Raw genomic sequence first — 21456 nt, 5'->3', positions numbered from 1 at the left:
TAAGGTTTTTTTTGGGCTCTCAGCATATTTGGGGTCTTATATTTGAATAATAAAACAAGAATCAAAATCACAATCCAGTAACAGCAGGACTCAATAAGCAGGTGTGGAATTAGTATTGATCAAATCTAAATGATACCCAACAGTATTTCTGAGTCACAAGTCAAGTGTGGAGCACAGGGCTATGACACTGCCTCTCTCTGCCCTTCTGTCTATGACTGTGTGCAATAAATGTTTCTCTGGCAGACAAATATCTGCCAAGCACAGCTGATAACAGCCTCTGGCCTACAGGACTTTAATGAAGGAGAACTGCAGTCCTTTGTACTCTGTGAATGATGACATGTTTTGTCCTTGCTAGGAAGGGAGAGATTGGGAAGAGACAACTAAGAAAAAGCAGATTAAGAGAGTGAGAGTATTCAGTTTATGTCCACATCATGTAATATTATGCTGACTAGTCATGTTTTTATTTTTTTTAATGCCCACAGGGACTTCTGTGTTGCTAAACAGTGAGTTTGTATTGTGCTTTATAGCTTTTTTGAGGAATTACACTCTTCTAGAGACAGTATTGTAGGATTTAGATTTGGGCTACTGTAGTTCATTTTTATAAAGGCAGAAGCATTCATCCCTTATTTGTGATCGCAGTGCTTTATTTAGAGCTCAGAAAATGAGCAGTGTTCTGCAGTCACAGCCAAATGAACTGGTAACAAGGAACTATTGGCAAGAGGACAACAGTCCCCAGGCTATAGGTCAATATGCTAGCTATTAGATGCTCATACCATTTTGTGTTCATGCTGGCCCTTTAGGGTCTGTGATGTGTGTGTTTTCTGTTTCTGCATGAGCTTTCACATGGTTGTCTGTTTCACTAAATGAAAGATGGATGAAATAAAAACAGTTATTCCTTGACTTCATTGTGTCACTGTGCTGGAAGTGGTGGTGTGTTTCTTCTCTGTCTGGTCTATAGTGGGCCTCTCAGGCTTCCATACTTACCTGATCAGCTCCAACCAGACCACCAACGAAGATGTGAGTATGAACATTAAATAAACATTAATATTCCAGATATACACAACTTAAAAAAGCGTTAGTTAGGGCGCGCAGGTGGTCGAGTGGTTAAGAGCACATGCCACATACGCAGCGGACCCCGGTTCAAATCCCGCTTGGAGGACCTTTGCTGCATGTCATACCCCCCCCCCTCTCTCCCCCATGATTTCCTGTCTATCCACTGTCAATAAAGGTGTCTGTGCCTAAAAAACTAATCTTAAAAAAAAAAAAAAAAAGCTTTAGTTAATTTTCAGTGTAGGTTTGGTAGTAACTTTGATATACCTTGTTAGGAGCAGTGTGATACTTAAAAAAAATAAAGAAATAAAAAAAAATAGAGATGCTAAAGGGAAACAGAAGTGGGTTGACTGCCCACTTATCATGTGCTCACAACTCTAACTCTGAATTCCTTTTACCGAAACTGGTAAAAAGTTGGGTGTCAGAGCTCGGTGCTGTTAACGCCCAGGTCGCAAGTTTAGTTCAGTTCAGTTCATATGGGCCAGGAAAATGTTTAGCTCCAGACTAGACACAATACATAAACATAATCTTTGTATCATTAAAGTCTTGATTTGTCTCCCAGCGATACTTAAGACATTTATTTGTCCACTGAAGCTGTGACTGATGGATGTTGTGTTGCTCTCCTTCAGATAAAAGGTTCGTGGTCTTCTAAAAGAGGGAAGGACAACTATAACCCCTACAGCCATGGCAATATATTCACCAACTGCTGTGCAGCACTGTGTGGACCTCTGCCACCGAGGTATGACGCTTGTCAGTGAGCATGAGTGTGTTCACGAGGTGATTTACACATTCCCAGATGCTCTGATAATGACGCATAATCCCGATCATTCGCTGCTCTGAGGAAGCCCATTCAGTCATTTATCACCTCCACTGTAATACGTCACAGCACCTGTTTTTTTTCCTATCCTCATTGTCATTTTCTGTTTGGTCCAAGCTCTAAAATAGAACCGTTAGTCAAGACTCCTTTTGATGTGAGGAGCTGCTTTGAAATGCCTGTGGCCTCTTCTCTATACATAGCTACTAAGATAGTGCAAGAGCGGAAAGGATTTCAAGCCCATTTTAACCAAATCCAAGATCAAAGTTGATGAGATACTATATTAGATTTCACACATTTGCTTTTCATGTGAGTTGAACAAAAATACAGGCCGACTGTCACAGCTACATTCTCATGTCCATGTGACCGTAAATGTCAGTAGAAGTTGCACATTCCCTCCCAGCTTCGTTCACTTCAAAAAAATTTCCCCAATAATTCTTATTATTCATTTGTGAAACTGTAGTTTTTGGTTCCTCTGACTAAAACTACTCTTTCTTTTCTTACGTCATGGTGTCCTTTTGGTTAGAAATGTGTTCATGCTAACCCACTGGACAGATACTTCATATCTTCTCTCTGATGCTGTCAAGACATCGTGGATGTGTTTTAGCCTTTGAAAGTTGTAGCATTTAACTTTAACTTTTGCTTTTCACTCGTAAACCAAAACTATAAAGTACAAACAGAAAGTTAGAAATACACACAGTCTCTAGTTTAGCTCATGCATGCAGTGTATTTTGAAGTTACTGAACATATCCATAGATGCTTGCACACTTAAAGAAGAGCAGTGATGGGATAGATTTTAGCAACATTCTTGGTCGCACTCTGTTCTGACAATCACAAAACTCACCAGCAATGACTCTGGTAGGTGGCACAAAATAGTCGTCTGTGCACAGGTGGCTGCCATCTGGGCGTGTTTGTTTTTGTGTATTTGCGGCCAGCCACAGGCTTCGCACAGCTGGGTCCACCAGCGAGAGAGAGGAATGTTTCACTTCAGTCTCGGACTATGCAGGCAACACTGCCTCTCTCACACACCCAAACACACACACACACACACACAGACAGACAAAAGCCTCTTGCATAGCATTCCCTGCTGAGACTTTGACTCACGTTTTCTAATGCATCAGCCTACATGTTTTTACGCTCATTTACTCCTAACCACATTTGCAGACGTTCCGGTATTCATTACCAGCGACATAAGTGGCTGCAGTGGATTCCCAGTGTTTGTCTCTGTGATTATAGCAGAGCATTTCCACCTGAATCCAGCTCAGTCCCGCTGGAACTCACAGTCAACACACTATCTGTTAAATGATTAGCCTGCTGACACTGTTCAACACACACACACACACACACACACACACACACACACACACACACACACACACACACACACACACACACAGATTGTGAAATCAACCTTTATCTGGCTGATGAACAGCCATTATCACATTTATTTATGACTCATGAGCACACACACACTCGTGTTTATGCATATGAAGAGTTTAGCAGGTTTTTGTTAAAGTTATGCAACAGAAGTGATGGAACAGAAATAATGATTCACTCCACTGCAGGACCTCAGTGATTTATTACCAAGTTGTGATTTCATGTGCATGTGAATGTGTGCGAGTATCAGAAAGAATGAGTGCATAGACTCAAATGATCATATCCACTTACGCACTGTTGTCTCTTTTTAACAGTGTGGTATCACTGACACATAAGGTCATTTGGACTCTGCTAATGCTATGTAACATTTGTGAATGAATGGCCACCAACAATGCCCTTCTCTTTTCTTTTGTTTCTTTGTATGAGTAGTCTTGTTGACAGACGGGGCTTTATCCAATCAGACGCACCGCAGCTGGCACCACCAACCAATGGCATCATAATGTACGGCGCCACCCAGTCTCAGCAGAGCCACATGGTAAGATACTGACCTGACTGTCTTTTCTCATAGATAGACAACTTAATACAAGTAAAAGACAGGCTGCGTTGTCATGAGTAGTCCAGATGTGGGGGTGAGGTTTTAGGAATAGAGTAGTCACCTATTAAAAGGAGTGGCTGCATTTATGTCAGACTCTCCTCTTATTTGCGAAAGCATACTACTGTTAACTGACAATTATCATTTTAAAGAAACAATTTGAGTCTTCATATATATAAATTTACCTGTCTTTAGTGCCTTAGCTGCAGTATTTTTCTTAGTCACCCAGGCCATGATGTGGGACCCACTGGGCCATGTCAGCATAAAACAACACTAAGCATCTTTCACAGCAGCGTGTCTCCTGCTGTTGTCTTTTGCTTATTTGTTTTTTTGTTGTTGTTTTTTTTGTTCTACTTTTGTGTCTGATTGTTCATGATTGTAATGATAAACATTACCTACTCAACCTAGTCAAACTATTCCTAACAGCAGCTTCACTTAATCCGCTGCCCTTTCCTCTGACGCAACATACCACAGAAACACAAGCGCTGCACCTTTCTTTTGCTCTATCCAGACTATGGAAAACAAATCCAGTTAGTCTTTTTCATTCCGAACGATTGAAACAGATGAAATGCTGTGGATTACAAAGAGCGAGTCAGTGATGTTTTCCAATTTTCATGTGTCACTCCATGTTGCCTGTAAAGTAGGCCAACAGTAGCAAGGAAAGGTCCTTTGTATGTGTGTCTATGCTGAGGTGGCATTGCAGACTGAGCCATATCATTTCTCCAGCCCTGATTTCAGTCTTTCACACGTCTGAGGGTTTGCTCAACCATCAGGGTGTCTAAGATTAATGGTTTTGTGTGTGTAGCTTTTTCTCATTATACTGATAATCCGACTCTTGCAAAGAAAAGAAGTAAATCTCACAAACAGAAAAGTACACCAGAGTGAGTAAACAAATATTTTCTGTAGTGTTAAACTGTCTCCTATAGTCTTAGAGAGAATATCTGATGCTGTGAGGAGGACATTGTACTGTCCAGCTTCCCTCTGGTGTCTGAAGCCTGCAACAAGTCTTCTGTTGTTCGGTGTAGCTGTTTACCTCACACATTACATGCTAGATTTAAGACCTATTCACACACAGCCACTAAACGTCTTTCACTGGTGCCCTCCCTGCCAGTGCCACAGTCATCGTGGTGTTCTCATTCAAACTCGACCTCATCCCTCGAGTTCACATTGAGATGTCAGACGTCAATGTCGTATGTCTTCAGGTCCTCCTGAATGTGTGGACTACTTGTAAAGGGCTGAGGGCCACTGGAACATTCCCTTACATTAGCACATACAGAAATAACCACCATCTGTCATGATTAGCAGCTAACGTTGTTGTAATAGACATTTATCTGCACGCTGATACACAGTCAGCTTTGTGCTTATATCCATTTAAATTCTATAACATGCCACACCAACAACGCATAGAAAACGTCAAGACTGAGTGACTGTTTTTGAATAGTCTCGTCATCACTGTGCGATGCAACTCACTTCATTAATGTAAAAATGTTCTGTTTTCCACGAAAGACCATCGCACACTTGACCACTCCTTTCAGTTCTACATTATGAGTGTTGTGTCATTGTGTGGATTTGAGTGAGGACTCCGGTTTGATTTTTCTTCTTTCTTTCTTTTTTCAAGCCACAATGAGTAGAAGTCTTTTTGTCTGTTTACTACAGAGGTCTGTGGGTGGCTGTTATTTGGAGGAAGTGTGAGATTGTACATCACATGAGTGTGTCTATGTGAGCATGTGTGAGCGAGGTGACTAAGAGACAGCAGAGTATTTGAGTTATAAAATGGAAGTAAGTGTATCACACATATTTCATATGTTTTGGTCATTTTAAGTAGATTTTATTTTATTGTTATTTTACCATTTCATTCATCATTGTGTGGAAAATATCGGACCATTGGTCAGCTATTTATATTTTGGAATTTGCCCGATGTCAGATAAAGACAAATAGAGTCCCCATCAATAGACAGTGAATTGAACATGTCACATAGAATAAGTCCTGCATGGCTTAACATTTTTAAGCTACAGATGACAGGAGAATTAGTCTTTATTTTTACAGTAATCATTTCCCTTTTTTAACAAGGAATGGATGAGCACTCACAAAAATGAAAATCTCGGGAATGATGTCCAACGCACATAAAAGCAGTTTTAAGGACTGTGTTGGTAAATGTGAGGAGGTTGCATTTGAATTCAAACAATAAAGAGCTTGTTTCTTTGAGAGGCAGCTTTAAACTACGGAGGTATGTAGAGGCCTTGTAAAGGGGTTGCCATGGTAACAGTGTGTGATGTGTTGTCACAATATACCTTAATATTATAAAACCTCGGCTTGGGATTTGATTCAGGGGGGGAAAGACGACACAGTTTGATCCAGAGCAGCCGTCACAGCCTTCAGTGAAAGGGTCATTCAACCAAATTACAAAAGAACAGATTTTCTCATCTCCCTCTAGAAGTATCTATTGTTTGTTTGTTTTTGCCCTCATTTTCAGATTGTACTGAAATAATTTATCAATTTTAATTGATCTGTCAATCAGAAAATGGGCAACCATTCTAATATTGATAATTTTTATTCTGATTGACATTTATAAAGCAAAAATGTCAAATATTTTTTCCAGTTTTGATTTGCTCTTTTTTCTTAATAATTGCAATTTGAATACCTGGACTGTTGGTTGGATAAAACATGTTTTAGACTAAATGAGTAATCAATGTATTGAATAGAATAATTGATAGATTAATTAGTAGTAATAATGATGATCAGTAGCTATGTCAGATATGCTATGTGCACCATAAACAAAAGTCCATTCATTTCTATTATGAATAAAAACATACTATAACAACTATAAACATGGCTGGATATGAGAAAATATCTTTTGTTATAATTTGTCCTTTAACCCCATGGTGCATAATTTGCATGTGGTCCTGTAAATATGTCTATTTTAGGTCTTCTCACTTCCTTCCTCTGTTTTCGTCATTTTCCTTTGTGAGCTGTCAGCTATTTTTATACATCACACAGAGCACAACTTAATCAACAACCATTTCCTTGTTGATAATTGCACAGTGAGTGATGAGAGACTGACAACCCACAGCCTCGTTTTCAGTTTCACCGCTCACTCAACTGACTTCAGTCATGACTGATAGTGTTTCACTCACTCAGGATACCCGCCTTGTTTCACTGCTACCCTCACAGTTTGGGACAATCAATATGTAGAGCTTGTTAATTTATTTTTATTAATTACGTAATGATTAATGACATAATGAAGTGAAAGTTGATGGTTTTCTTGTTTGTGTCACTCAGGCCAGTTTTAATTCATCTAATGTTCTGATGTTTAAACAACCTTGTACAAACTCAGTACCAGCCAGACAGTTTACTGTCTCAGCAGACGACTGGTATGTTGTCAGGAATAACACAGACGGCTGTAATCGCACATCTTGTGGCTGGATTCAATCATCCCGTCTCAAGGGTTGTTTAAAAATGCAACATAAATGGTGGCGACTTTGGGAAATATTTCAATTTATTTATATAAGATTGTGTTTATCGTCTGCATGACCTTTTGATTACTGAATTAAAAACATCCATAATTGTTCTGTAAGCTGTGAAGGACAAACTGATTTTACGTATTTAAAATGACTGGAGAGTAGGGCTGCATCTAATGATTATTTTTTATCATCAAAATACTTTTTGTACATCCAACACTTGTGGAATTTAAGATGTTCACATAATAAAACAAAGCATCAAATCCGTACAGTTGAGATGTTGGAACAAGGATATATTTGACATTTTTGCCTGGAAAACGACTTAAATGATTAATGATCAAATAGGTGGCAATTTTTCTGCCCATTAACTAATGAATTAACATTTGACAAAATATTAAAAATTCATCACATTTTCACTGTTTTCAAGTGTTGACTTTAAATGTCGTTTTATCCGACTAACAGTCCAGAACCCACAAATATCATGTTTACCTTGATTTTTTTAAACAAAACAATGAAAAGCAGCAAATCTTCATATTGAACAAGCAGAATCAAGAAAAATTTAGATAGTTGCAGATTAAGTTTTTAATTGACTGATCGTTGAAACTTAACAGGAACAGCAACATATTGTATTTCTGTCCATCTACACATTTTTAAGCCACGGTCTTATTACTGTCTTATGTCATGTTAACTGCTGCACACACTTCAGTCAATTAATTGAGTTATAGGCCAAGTATAAAATGTGAATGTAGGATTACATTTTGAGGAGAGATAAGAAAATCTGCTGTCCTTGTTGTGTCATCACAGCCACACGTGAAAGCCAACCAAAACAAAACCTCATGCTGCTGCACTTTCTACCTGCTATCCAAGGTTAGGCTACCAATAGTCCATGTACATGTTGTTCTTTGTAGCTGTCCACTGTGAAGGGATAGACAGTGCTGAGTCAGTCTCACTATGACTGTTTATAAAACTTGAGTGGGCCAGAAAGAAGACATAGAAGGACAGAGCTGTATCCATTTTTCCTCATCGTTTAAAAAAAATATCCAATACAGTGTCAGTGAAGTAGCTCAGTGCTAACGTGTTGTCCGTGTCTTTTCAAATCCAATAAACCTCAATAAAATTAGTCTTTTCACCAACCTGGAGAGAAGCCAAACCCGTAAAGGTGATAAGTGTAGAGCAGCTGATACATGCAGCCGATAAGAGCATTGATAACATGTCTCTTCTACTGTCAAAGTTAGCTCAACCTCTGTTTAAATCACTTCTGTAATCTGTTGTTTTAGGTCAGTGAGATTGAGACAGAAAGGTGAGATATCTCGGACTAATGTTTGCAAAGTAAATTTCTTACCAGTCAGACTGTGTGAGTGGTGTGGGATGAATGGAGGCTTTTAAATCACTGTCACCTCTGCACAAATAGACCTCTTTCATCTGTAACTGGTCTCTAATACACAATCACTTTGTGGTGATAAAGGGCTAATAGGGGTGAAACTAACCTCCCTGTAGCTAATGTATGGTATTGATAATGGGTCGTGTCCTAACCCAGTTGCCTTGCTCCAGTTTTAGACATGTGATTTCCATTTTAAAACAATGCAATAGAGATCAATAAGCATTGAAGCAGTGACTCAATAGCCCTGTGTTTTCAGCTCTGTTTCTACTGGGACGGATGCACTAGCCGGTGCAGGTTCTTAGTGTGGCTCTGCATTCTAACAAGGGTACTAACATCTACGTCTTTTTCTCTCCCTTATCCAATCACCTATTCCTTCCTCTGTTGTCTTTTCGCATATTCTGTATTTCCTTGATCCTTCTCTACTCCTCTACCTAATGCTCTACGCTTCCTCTCTGTCCGTCACCTCTGGCACCTTATCTATCTCATCTCCTGTATCGTTCTCCTGTTCCTCTCTGCTTTCTGCTGCTTTCTCTCAGTGTGACCAAGACCAGTGCATTCAGAGCACCAAATTCGTTTTGCAGGCCGCCGCCACACCTCTCCTCCAGCAGCAAAGCTGCGAGCCCGTCATCCTGACAACCTCCGCTGAAAACGGAGGCTCTCTGCCTGGCCGCACCTCACTCGCCCTGGGCGGCCCGTGCACCTCGCTCCCCCTCGGTCAGCCCACCCCTCCGACCTCGACGCCCAGCCTCAGCTGCCACGAGACCGCCGACATGCTGCCAATCCACGGACACAGCCACACACACAACCACAGCCACCCCCTCCAGGACCCGGTGGCCCACCACCACTTTCTTACCCCAGAGGAAGTGCCCTCGCCGCCAGGTATGCTTCCCTGTGGAAGCCCCCTGGGCCACAGCCACACAGTGCAGGCTGGCTTTTATAACCCAGCCAGCCAGGACTCACTACACGAAGACTCTGTCAGAGGATTGGTAAAGCTCAGCTCTGTCTGACACTGGGACGAACCACCTCCTCCTTCCTGAAAACATGCATCCAACCCTGAAACTCTCCTGAGGCACATTTGGACCAGCTAGCTCTCACCCTGAGTTGAAGCTTTTCTTTTTCTCCGCAGCAGGACTGGAGAACTGAAAAAAGGCTGTGGTTTAAATTCAGCTGCTAGAAACTGGATGGAATTTAACAGAACCGAAGTGAAACCAGTTGTCCTCAGTCAACGTCTTGCCAAACCTCTCCACTGGAATTGGGAGAGATGGTTCCTGATGTGGTGGCGTGTATACACATACATGCATACACTTGTCTTTTTTTCTATTTTACTTCAAGGGAAGCAAAGTCCATTAACTCCTTGAAACCGCACAGAGGAGTAAGTTTTTCAACGTGGCGTACGTCTGTGAGTCTCAGATACTACAAGCAAAAAGAAGTACACACTTTGACAGTACATGGCAGTTTTTGTGAAAAAGCTGATCTTCTGTCAACAGTTCACAGGTCTGACAGGTTTTTTTGTAAAACAAACTTTAGCCTATTTGCCTGTTGCTGATTGGACAGTGTCTAAAGCCTTTTTTTTTCTCGGACATTCTCAGCAGTGCAATGGTTGATGTCATGTTGCATATCATCCTGCTTTTTCTATGTTAAAAAATAAGACTGTTGTATTGTGCCATGGTTATTACAAATCTTACAAATGATTATATTTCCTGTGGATATTAATAAAAACACCTACTTTTTATCAAATATTATTGCAGTAATATATGGTGGTTTAAACAGCATAATGTGTACTAATGTGAGAGTCATGGCGACAACATATCCTCAAAGTTTGTTGTGACTGATTCCTGTGGTCATTGGGTCTAAATGAGAAATTTAAAACAACAACAACATATTCTTGATGAATATTGTCAAACAAGGTTAAGACTTGTTTTAGGCAATTATGTTTCCCATTCGTCCTGACAGAATTCCTGCTGAGGCATCAAGCTCCAACCTTTGAGGGGAGACATTTATAGACGGAAACAAAAGGTCTGTTTCCACTCATTTTCTTGTGCCTTTTAAAAAAGGGAGTCACACTTTCTTCAGCTACTAAGACAGGTCACTGCACCACCAGGCTGTGGATTGGTGAGTGTATTTGAAGAAAAATGTGGTCAACCTATATTTTATTCTCTTCTGGCACCTTGTGGCTGAGCAGGAGAACTGCAGGCTCTGGTGCAGTTTTTTTTATTTCATTAAACTATAAAAGAAAGTTACAGCAGCTTCAGTTTTGTTCAGTGCCTGAAAAACATAACACGATCAGACACGAGCCCAGTCACCTGATTTCTAACTTCAATACAAACCACACTCAAACAATGGATACAAAAGTGATAATGGTAACACATTTATTTGTTATTAAATAATTTATGATACACAGGGAAGATTTTTCATACATATTTTACAACAATTACAACAAACAATGCGAGAAAAAAACAAAAACGATGACATTGAAAAAGGAAAACATTTTTCAGTCTGGAATTTTTTTTCATTTGTGGAGCAGAATGGATCGTTGCAGCACTGAGCGGGGGAGCGGCGAGACAGGAGATGGTCAGTGATTCTATGATCTACAGCTTGCATAAAGGTTGCAAAATGTAATTTATTACAGTAGATAATTGTAATAGTTTCTTCTTGAACGGACCCTGTACTGCACTGTGCTTGAACTCTGTTGCACCATTACATATTCATTTGATTTAAACGTCAGATGCATGGAGATGTTATCATGGAGATGTTCCTGAGGATTACCGCCTTGATAAAAGATTTAATTGATAAAAATTAACATGGGCATGTCCTAAAGAGGCACACTCAATGAAATGACAATTTCATTTATAAAATTTGTAGATGAAAACTGCACATTAATCTTAAAATTTTAGGAATAAATAAATTAGGATCACTAATTATTTATGAGAAATGTTTTGAAGTGATTTTAAATTAGTTGTACAATATTCTTAGTTTGGCCTCGCTAAAAAAAGCAACCTTCAGTTTCATTCTTTATTTAAGAGTTGCTGACAGTCTTGGCCTTTAAGCAAAGCCAGAGCTAAAATGTTTATTAACATGTAGACATATTCTCCATTTTAAATGTACAGTGCACTAAACAGGGTGTATCACAGCAGAGATGCACTAGACACAGTATAGAAATGAACCAAGGTTTGTAGCTTGTAGCCGTAAACAGTCAGGGTGGCTCACAGCCTGACGCTCCAACACAGCTAACTCTCATGCATCAGTCTTCTAGCCAGAGCTGGAAACACCAACCTTTTAGTCCATGGCAGGACTTACAGTATCCCTGATCCTCCATCACCAAAAAAAATGCTAGACTAGCTTAATATCAGAGACCTGCAGATTGATTTAAGCATCCATCCATCATCTGGGTCACTGTGGCTAAGCTAATGTAGCATTGATTTACCAAAATGCACCTGTAACGCTGGCTTGTGTGAGTCTGGAGTTCCGAGTCACCACAGTTTGACGTCGGTGAGCTCCAGGTCTCCCATGATCTCCAGCTGGTCGATGCTGCTCAGGTCCTGCACCCGATGTCTGAACTCAAACAAGTGTGAGCCGTTCACTGCCAGCTTGAACTGATGGGGCTGACAGAGGATAAGTATCTGACAAAAAAAAAAAAAAACCCCACTGAAAATAAACCAAAAAAAAAAATCAACTTTATATCAAACACAACACAATTAGTAGCATGTGTGCTTACCTCAAAGTAATCCCCTGAAGAGAAGGGGAAGAAGGGCAGCTCCCGCTCCTCCTGACCCCAGGATTCACCCAGGTATGAGTTCCTGATGAACACACCGGACTTCATGCGGGGGTTCAGATGAAGAGCGATGTTCTCTGTCCCGCTGTTGCGGAGGTTGACAGTGAAACTGGAAGAGACGTGGATAAAAAGGTAAATCTTTGTTGTTGTTGTTTCTTTAAAGAAACATTGCATTTGCCACAAGAAAATCATGTAATTTTGTACTCCAAACAAATCAGTAAGACATGCACATCAGATTGCTTTTATTTGTCTCATCAGTTATGACTTTACCTGTGAGGATACATGCTGACCTGTCCTTTGATTGTGATGTGCTGCCCGTGGTTCAGTCCTTTGAGTATACTGCCTTTGTAAGGGAGGCTCTGAAATGTCAGTGAATATAACTGTAATATCCTCTTAAAATGTACATTTAAAAAGTGATTTTAGCAACACCTTTGATGTCATTGCTCTGGTGTTTTGTGCTCAGTGCAGGACAGGCACAGCCCAACATGCTATTAAAAAAAAAGGGGCCGCAATGCAGATTGAAGCTCCTTTATTCTATTTATTTCAAACTAGTTGCAGATGCTTTCACAAGTGTGAAGCACGTCATATCTGGTGCAGCAGGGAAAAAGTAGCTCCCTTACAGGAAGTGAATATGGGTATGAAATTAAAGGGATTCCAGTTTATAACAACCTTTGTCCATCTTTACTACTGGTAAGAAAACAGGGTAACTGGCAGGTTCTGGAAACAGCATCATCGTTAAAAAGAAGTCATATGGGATGCGAAACATGAACAGTCAGATGTTGCCTTGTTCTGACATCTCAGTAATTACTTCATTGAGTACAAAGTTGTCATAAAAATGAGACTCAAGTTGTAATAAACCAGAATTCTCTTTCAAAAGGTCTGATTGCAGAATGCTGAAAACATACTGCAGCACACAGGCAAAGGAGTGATTCAGGAAGTGTGATCAGGTTTAATGACATTACAAGACACAATTTGATATATTCTATGTAGATGATGCAAACTCACCAGGTCACCTGATTCTGAATATATTGCCTACGAGGGAGAAAAGTCAAATTTAGAAATTATTAGCGAGATGTGTCTATAAAAGGAGCACAGGTTTAGATCTAACCAACATGTGAGTAACAAATAAAAGAAACTAAGGATGGGAATGTACTTACTGAGTTTGGGATATAGCCAATAGCGTGCACCCTGACTTTCCCAGAAATAGAAAACATGTTGACCGTGTTCAGTGGGATTCTGTGCTTGTATTCCAGCAGGTGGGCACCATTTACTGCCACCTGTGGGTAAAGTTAAGTATTTAGTTTCCTTTTATGCCATTGCTTCAATTTTCATGTGCAGATGACTTTATCCCTCCTTCACCTTGAAGATGTCTTCATGTACCAAGATGATGGTCTCAAAGGGTGCACCGCGTTTGTAAGGCAGCTGATGCAGCGTCTCCTCTTTGCCCCAGCTCTCCTGCAGCAGGGAATTACACACCACGCAGGGCGAGCCTTTGAAACGAGGGCTGAAGTGGAGGGCGACATCAGAGCGTGGCTTAGTGCTGCAGCCGCTCGACAGGTCGATCTGAAACCTGCAGAGAGAGCGCACACAAAGGCTGGATTACTGACTGGACAAAGTGGGCAACTGTTCAACAGGACCAATACGTCCAAGGAACCTGCATGTTGAAAGGTTTTGGTAATTTAAATATCCGGAGAGAATTAGCACCCCTGAATTACCACACCAACATTATGCATTATTACCTCACTGTGACGAAATCTAGTTTTCCATTCATTATTGTTTTTGTTTTAAAAATACTATCTTGACCTAAGGAGCATTTAAGTTCTAGAAAAAGCTTCAGTCAAACGACTGTTTCCAAAGTCAAGAATGAACATTCAAATCAATAACTGTAGTTTATATTGTTCTCACATGGTGCATATCCTTAAATAAGGTTGTTTTTAATTAAATGATCACAATTGACCAACAAATAGCAGGCATTATTACTCCAGGATAGGGACACTTGTTAGTCTTGGGGTAAATAGTAAAGCTGCCATGTTTTGTCTGCGGTGTGCAATGTACTTAACAACAATAGGATACTAATACAATAACACAGGAGGGGGTCGGTGGAGGGTCAACAGGGGCCCAACAGTAAATGTTTGCTCTGGAGCACTCTGACAAGGTTCTGATAATATTTTCTTGAAGTTTCTTTGAGAAACATATTTAGGTCCTGTTTTGTAGCCAAAACTAGCATAAATTAATTTAAATGAAACAAATTAAGCAACATTTCATAACAATAAAAAAAAAACTAAGAACAGCATCTTTGTTTTGCTTGTTTTTTTAGGTAAAACCTGCAAAACTACACAGCAAAAAAATACAGTAGTCTGGTTCAGTGGTAACATATAACAACTGCCTCAATTGAACAATTGACTCAATATTAATGTTACATCAGGTTTATTTGGTTGTTAAAATAAAGTCATACATGAGAAATCCATGCAGTCATGTTTAGCTGGAGGCTCAGTGGGTGTTGTGGGGAGGGCGTCATATACTTAAAAAACTTTAGGAAGCACTGAACCAGACACAAAGGGCTATAAAAACATGACATGCTATTAGTTTAATATTAAAAAGCGACATGTCCTCAGTTTATTTATCTTACCTGTCAGCATCTGGGGCCACAGTGCCCTGGATGATTATGATCTCCCCAGGGTGCAGGCCTCCAGGTATGGGCCCTGTGTATGGGATCACCTGAGGTGGAGAGTTGACATTAAAGCACTGAACACTGGCTCTGACTGCAACTGAGGACGTGCTGCATCACATGAGGGAGCCAGAATGAAACTGCTTGATTTATCAGCTACAATAAACATTTAACGTCTGATACAAGCTGACTAGTTAAGACTGTGTACAGGCCTTATACAGACATGCTGACAATTCAGCTGTATTTTAAGCTGCATGAGGGTCTATTGATCACTGCATGCTGGCATCAGTGGACTGCTGTAGATCATTAGAATAAGCCTCTTACCGGATTCAGGACAGTGTGTTTCGCATTTGCCACAGACATCGAGCTTCTTGTGTCAAACTACAACATGCAGCAGAGTATGTGATATCTGTGGGAAATATGACCGGCTCGCAGCTGTCCTGCGCTACACAGGGATGATGGCAGTGGGCATCTTCACTCCATAAGCGCCCCCAACACATCACGCATGCGCAGGGACTACCATGTGATCAAGTCCGCTGCACGTCTGGACGCCCAATGATAACAGAGGCCCATTTTTTTATTTTACAGTTTGTTCAATAGAGATAAAACTTTATCTTTCCAGCGAAGGCAAAAAATAGTAAACTAACCACCTTCTGATCATAAAAACAACCACTGTTCTAGTTATTGACTGATTGATTTATTAACATGCAGTTAATAATTTATTATTATAAAGTACAATATGAAACAGTGAAAAACGAATATTTGTCAATTCTACATAATTTTAGATTTCAACCAATTTTCATCTTTTATAGCATAACTGTTACACATAAACACAGTGATGAAGACATTTTATTCATGCATACTGGAATAACTGTGACTTATCAATATAAATACTTAATTTTGTACATAAGCAGTAACAATGACTTTAAAAATAAATAAAGTCAGATCTAGCCAGTGGTGCAATGAAGATGAAGTTTGGTTTCCACCTTTTCCAACCTTTTTGTCTTTTGACATCTTACAAATAGCAGTGTGTAGTCGGGCTCTCTTTTCAAATGTCTATGAGTTGATAACAGCTCTACCAAATAATGATTTTTCCTTCTAAACTCACATGTTTTCATTTCAATAAATGTTCAAATGATCCAATATTTCAACAAAAATCAAAGATTAGAAAAAGTCCAAAAACTGAAAACAGATTTGTGTATCAAAACTTAGTTTTTTCGTCTTTCCTCTTCCATTAATCATCTCACGACCCCTCACATGTATTTGCTGACCCTTTGGAGGGGGCCGAACCCTTACATTGGGAACCACTGGACTAAACTATACAACTGTATATAAATCTATAAATATAATGGCATGTCATATATAATAATGTATCAGCCAGAGCGACCAAACCACTACTTTTACTGCAATACTTTTTTTTAATATGAAGGGGAAATTTTACTTAAGTATGAATTTTCATAAAAGACATTAGGCCTACTTGTAATGGAGTGTTCATACATTGTTGTAGGCCTATTGGTACTTTGACTTAAGTAAACGATCTAAGTAGGACTACTTCTTCTATCACTGTTGGAAATGAGACTAGGACAGGGACACTTGTTTATTAAAATGATATTTCCACCAACAACTAACAGACAGCAGAGGGCAGACATGCGCTCTGTTGAATGAGTGGAAGGAGAAGAAGAGCTCGTAAGTTTCATTTCTCATGAAATCGCTAGTGGACTGAGTCTGAGAGACTTCACGCCATAGATATGGGCTTCCGTAAGTATCTCTGTCAATAACAATACATTTCTCTGAAACTATGAAGTGCTGATTCATGTTCTAATCGTGTGTTTCAGCGGCAGGCTACATAATAGCAGGTGCAGGTGAGACTATTTTAACTGATTTTCTGACACTTCGCTGTAACTTGTGTATCATGTATTTTAGCACTGTGCTGTCGTCCGTGTGCAGTAGGAGCTGTTGTCGCGACCCCTCTTGCTCTGGGGGCCGCAGGTTTCACCTCAGCTGGGATAGCAGCAGGCTCTGTGGCTGCTAAAATGATGTCAGCTGCTGCAGTTACCAGTGGAGGAGGAGTGGCAGCAGGCAGTACGGTGGCTGTTCTACAGTCAGCAGGTTACACCAATATATTTGATTATAGTGTTAACTGTTATATGTGCCAGACGAGTGGAACAACAAAATCCTTTCTATAGTGTCTGTCAAACAACAATAACACCATTGTGACATTGGGGTTAAAGTTTATAAATTAAACCTTCTATTAATTGAGGGAAAATGACAGATGAACAGATAATAAAGTAATTTGCATTCCTACTTGTGACAATAATGGCTGGAGAAAGACTAACACACCTACTTATTCATTCCTTATCAAACGGCTGAAGCTTGTAAAGGGTTTGATAACAAGTTCATAATCATAAATGTCAAGTTATGTCTTTTTTAAGAATCTTAAACAATCTGTGAAGCTTCTCCACTTCAAAGAGATAGATCCAGCTACTGAGAGTTTTAACTGGATTACACTCAATGACCAAACAGCTTTGCTTTTCCTTTTTTCTTCTTTTATTTGCAGGTTCAGAAGTTAAGTTTGACAGTTGAAATTTGAAAGTTGTATGTCATTCATTGTAAGGCATTAGCTGTATTTCATTGGTTTCATTAGTCGTTTCATTAGGTGAAAAACCTTTAAACAAAGAAAACAGAAAAAGAAAATTATATATATATAACATTAAGTTCAAATAAAGTTACTCACTGTCATAATTATAAGCTTTACATCAGGTAATGGATGCATTTTATTACCTGTTTAATGTTTACTGCATTTTAAAATTAACTGTTTTAACATGAATGTTACATTTTTGCAATGATTTCTTTCACTTTATTATTTAAAATGAACAAAGTTTTAAATTCATAAATGCTTTTGAACCAACCTTCCACACATGAATTAAACAAGTACCACATTACATTAATAAATACTCTCGCAATCAACAGTTTCAGAAAATAAATCATCAAGAATACCCTGGTGTTTAAAGTTGGTTTTAGAGTGAGGAGATGTCTAAAACAAGCAGGGCTGTAGTTCTCCAGGAGCAGGATTGGTGACCACTGATCTAACGCGTCATGTCTTGTTGCAGGTGTGGTTGGTCTGTCAGGAGCTGCCACTGCAGCTGTGGCCGGTGTTGGAGCAGCAGCTGGAGCAGCAGCGGGATGGGTGTCTAGCCTCTTCCGCTAAAATCATGAAGGAACATGATTGATTAAAATTGATTAGACTTCTGACTAAAACAGTAATTCACTTATTAAACTTTAATATTTAACTTTGGATGTCTGTGCAATAAATTTAAACTGCCTGTGAAAGGTTTGGTGTGTTGTCTGTGTAAAATGTCCATTCCTTATGATGTCCACCAGCGGCGATTCTAGGATCAGACCTTTAGGGGGGCTCAGCTGACATACAATGCCCTGCAAGTGTTCAAACCCCCTGCTCAATAATTCATTTCAGTGGATAATGTAAATTACAACAAGAAATATTAATACATAGTAGAGTGGTCTACTATAATGTATAATAATAATGGTTCAGAATAAACAATCACAGATTTCAACAGAGAGAACCCCAAGATAGTTAATGAACCCTGAGGGAAAGATTATATATTAATGACAGAACTATCCAAAGTACATTAAACCTGTTCAAATGAAACCATTTGAACCTGTAGCATAAGTGTTTGTCCCATCTCTAACAGACAGGCTTGCAAAAATAATTAAAGTTGTATAAAATAATGTTTAGGAAAAAAATACAATGATCATTTATTTATTTGTAGGGGTGCTGAGATCAAATTTAGTGGTGCTTGAGCACCCCTAAAAAGGGTCTAAGATCACCACTGATGTCCACCAGTGTGTAGAAATGAGTGAATGAATTCATCATTGTGAGTGATCCATAAAACTATAAAGTATAAACTTATGCAACCTAAGAAAATATGGACATTTTCCAGATGTTCATGTTCACGTCATTTAAATCCTGTTGTCACAATAACATTCTGGTTCATTTTCTTTTGCCCTTTCTGCCTCCCTGTCATTCTCCAGCTGTCTACCACATGCCACTGGACTACGTCACTCCACCAACCTGCTCACCTGTTCCTCATTCCATACCTGCCTTTGATTGTGTCACCTGTGTAATAAATCTCAAACACCTGCACCTGCACCTGATCTATTCCTGATAAACCTTTACTTTCGCCTTTATGTGTTGCCCTCTGGACTTGTTTCCCTGTTTGCCCTTGTTGTGAGGAAAGAATCAACACTAATAATGTGGGAGTGTCATTTTCAGTGCTGGACTGATGGAACAAGTGCATGGTATTGGATCATTTTACCACTTAAACAATCATCTAAATGAAACTGAAAAGTTCAGAGGGAAAATGTGTTATTGGTGGAGCTGCTAAACACTCTGACAGGGGGTTTGCTGCTTGTTTTCACTGTAAATGAGAAGATGATGACATAAACAATATATTTGCACATTAGAAAAATCTTGACTCAAATCTTGGGTCAAACAACTGTGAGTTGACCTGGGCGTGGAAGGTGAATTCATTTTAAAGTCACTGCAGGTCCTGTATGCTGGAATAATACATTATAATGCATTATGATCTCAAGTTTAAGTATAAATAGGTAATATTGTAGTTTAGTACAATTACTTTGATATGAGCCACTGTTACCTTCAAGGCCAAAGCTTTATTTTCTTCAACAACTTAGTAAAGATACAAGTTTATCCTGAATGCAGGAGTCAAAATTAAACCAGTGTAGCAGCATTTTAGTATGTCCGGTTTATCCCTGATGTTACTGATGTTCCGATTACAGCAATGGGTTAGGGTTCATAAATGGAGGGAGTGACCTTGTGACTGTCCAGATTCGTTTCTCGAGAAAGAGAAACTTATGAGTTTAAAAATAAAAAATAAAAAAGTATAGCCGATAGCTGCGACGCCAATGTTCCACCCACATTTTCTCCATGCTATTATAACTCCTATATAAAGCACAGCCAAGTGTCAGGTTCCACATAGCAATCATGGGCTTGCGTGAGTATAACCTTTGACAATCTTAACTTACCATCTTATCTTAGATAGCCTACGCTTATTTTTCATTGTTACATTTAATGATGATAATCGAGGCAGAAGATGTATTTTATTATTGTCCAGCTGAGCTGTAATAAGATGTCATTTATTGTTATCATCTTGTGTTTCAGTAACGATCGCAGCTGTGGCAGCAGGGGCCGGTGAGACACGGAAAGCTTAAGAATCAACTTTAAATTTAACACACATTGTCATGTTAAATATTGTAGCCTACATGGGCCATTTTAAAGTGACCTGGTAGTCTGGTAAACAAATGGTTCCTCGGGTGTGTTTGTTGACTGTTTGTTTTTTTGTTGTTGTTTTTTTCCTCCAGGCGGTACAGTGCTGGCGGCTCCTGTAGTTTTGGGGGCCATAGGTTTCACTTCAGCCGGCATAGCAGCCGGATCCTACGCAGCAGGCATGATGTCCAGCGCTGCTGTAGCTAATGGAGGAGGAGTGGCAGCAGGTAGCCTGGTGGCTTTGTTGCAGTCGGCAGGTAAGAGTCATAATCATTGATGAAATGATTCATCAATGCGCTAATCAAATCAGCTTATTTTCTCAGTGTAATTATTACACAAAATCATTCATTTTCTTGAACGAACTGGACCTGACAGAAACAATACTGCAACATTGAGAACAACGCTTTGATTGATTGATTGATTGATAAAAATCCATTCTGCTGGGAATATGTCACTGCAGGAATGGCTGGTCTGTCAGGAGGTGCCACGGCAGCTGTTGGCAGCACTGGAGGACTAGTGGCTGGATTGGTGGCTGTTATCGTTTGAGACCAAGCTGACACCACGAAGGAATAATAAAAAAAAACATTTAGCTCCTTTTCCAAAATGGCAAACAGTCAGGATGGAAGTAGATGACTTAATAAAACAAAATGTATTGGCATACATAGCCTATGAGGACAATTGAGATAATGTTTTGGTGTTTCTCCAAAAACACATATTATATATATATATATATTATATATGACCTTACATTGTCGAATTGTCCAAGTTTTAACATAAAATAAAAATGAATTTAAATGAAATATTTATGTTGTGGTGATTTTCATTTTCTGTTCTTGCTGCTAACCTACTTACTTACATTAACCTCAACCACTGACCCAAAGAATCCGTGTTAAGTCTGGTTTGTGTGCCCAAAAGTGGCTGAAGTCATATACAGAAACCCACAGTTGCATCGTGGACAGTAACTCTCTGTCGCCCTCTACTGTTCAGATTATAACATAGTTTTATTTGTCAAACTGCTTTCGCACATGAACTCTGGACAATG

The 21456-nt window shown here is 39.4% G+C and overlaps 4 protein-coding genes across 6 annotated transcripts in view; 3 read left to right on the top strand and 1 right to left on the bottom strand.

The window, feature by feature from the left end:
* LOC134000598 (palmitoyltransferase ZDHHC14-like) overlaps positions 1 to 10409 on the top strand; it is a 47902-nt gene extending 37493 nt beyond the window's left edge. Inside the window, exons 7-10 of one of the 2 annotated variants that reach the window (XM_062439988.1) lie at positions 915 to 1017; positions 1680 to 1789; positions 3671 to 3776; positions 9254 to 10409. In XM_062439988.1, coding sequence (XP_062295972.1) covers positions 915 to 1017; positions 1680 to 1789; positions 3671 to 3776; positions 9254 to 9679 — 745 coding nt within the window. In that variant the 3' untranslated portion in view covers positions 9680 to 10409. Of the gene's footprint in view, positions 1 to 914; positions 1018 to 1679; positions 1790 to 3670; positions 3777 to 9208 lie in introns of both variants that reach the window. The other variant, XM_062439987.1, reaches the window with a different exon arrangement.
* Positions 10410 to 11077: 668 nt separating this feature from the next.
* Positions 11078 to 15553, bottom strand: LOC134000648 (galectin-8-like). The gene is made up of 8 exons (XM_062440062.1): positions 15437 to 15553; positions 15074 to 15162; positions 13804 to 14014; positions 13602 to 13721; positions 13450 to 13476; positions 12715 to 12803; positions 12388 to 12553; positions 11078 to 12292 (listed from the first exon to the last, which is right to left on the bottom strand). Exons 1-8 carry the CDS (start codon positions 15473 to 15475, stop codon positions 12143 to 12145), a joined length of 891 nt encoding a protein of 296 aa, XP_062296046.1. The 5' UTR covers positions 15476 to 15553; the 3' UTR covers positions 11078 to 12142.
* Positions 15554 to 16787: 1234 nt separating this feature from the next.
* Positions 16788 to 18442, top strand: LOC134000646 (interferon alpha-inducible protein 27-like protein 2A). 2 transcript variants are annotated; one of them, XM_062440059.1, is made up of 4 exons: positions 16803 to 16870; positions 16948 to 16974; positions 17060 to 17221; positions 18223 to 18442. In XM_062440059.1, exons 1-4 carry the CDS (start codon positions 16861 to 16863, stop codon positions 18318 to 18320), a joined length of 297 nt encoding a protein of 98 aa, XP_062296043.1. In that variant the 5' UTR covers positions 16803 to 16860; the 3' UTR covers positions 18321 to 18442. The 2 variants fall into 2 exon arrangements, with proteins under 2 accessions (XP_062296044.1, XP_062296043.1); XM_062440060.1 differs by lacking the exon at positions 16948 to 16974 and having other exon boundaries at positions 16788 to 16870; positions 17036 to 17221.
* A 1653-nt stretch (positions 18443 to 20095) lies between these two features.
* LOC134000644 (interferon alpha-inducible protein 27-like protein 2A) lies at positions 20096 to 21208 on the top strand. The gene is made up of 4 exons (XM_062440057.1): positions 20096 to 20142; positions 20310 to 20339; positions 20510 to 20671; positions 20875 to 21208. Exons 1-4 carry the CDS (start codon positions 20133 to 20135, stop codon positions 20958 to 20960), a joined length of 288 nt encoding a protein of 95 aa, XP_062296041.1. The 5' UTR covers positions 20096 to 20132; the 3' UTR covers positions 20961 to 21208.
* Positions 21209 to 21456: the final 248 nt, after the last annotated feature.

This window comes from Scomber scombrus, chromosome 19 (genome assembly GCF_963691925.1).
Source record: "Scomber scombrus chromosome 19, fScoSco1.1, whole genome shotgun sequence".
Classification (NCBI taxonomy): Eukaryota; Metazoa; Chordata; class Actinopteri; order Scombriformes; family Scombridae; genus Scomber; species Scomber scombrus.
Note: the sequence above shows the minus strand (reverse complement) of the source record. Positions and strands in the feature narration are given on the sequence as shown.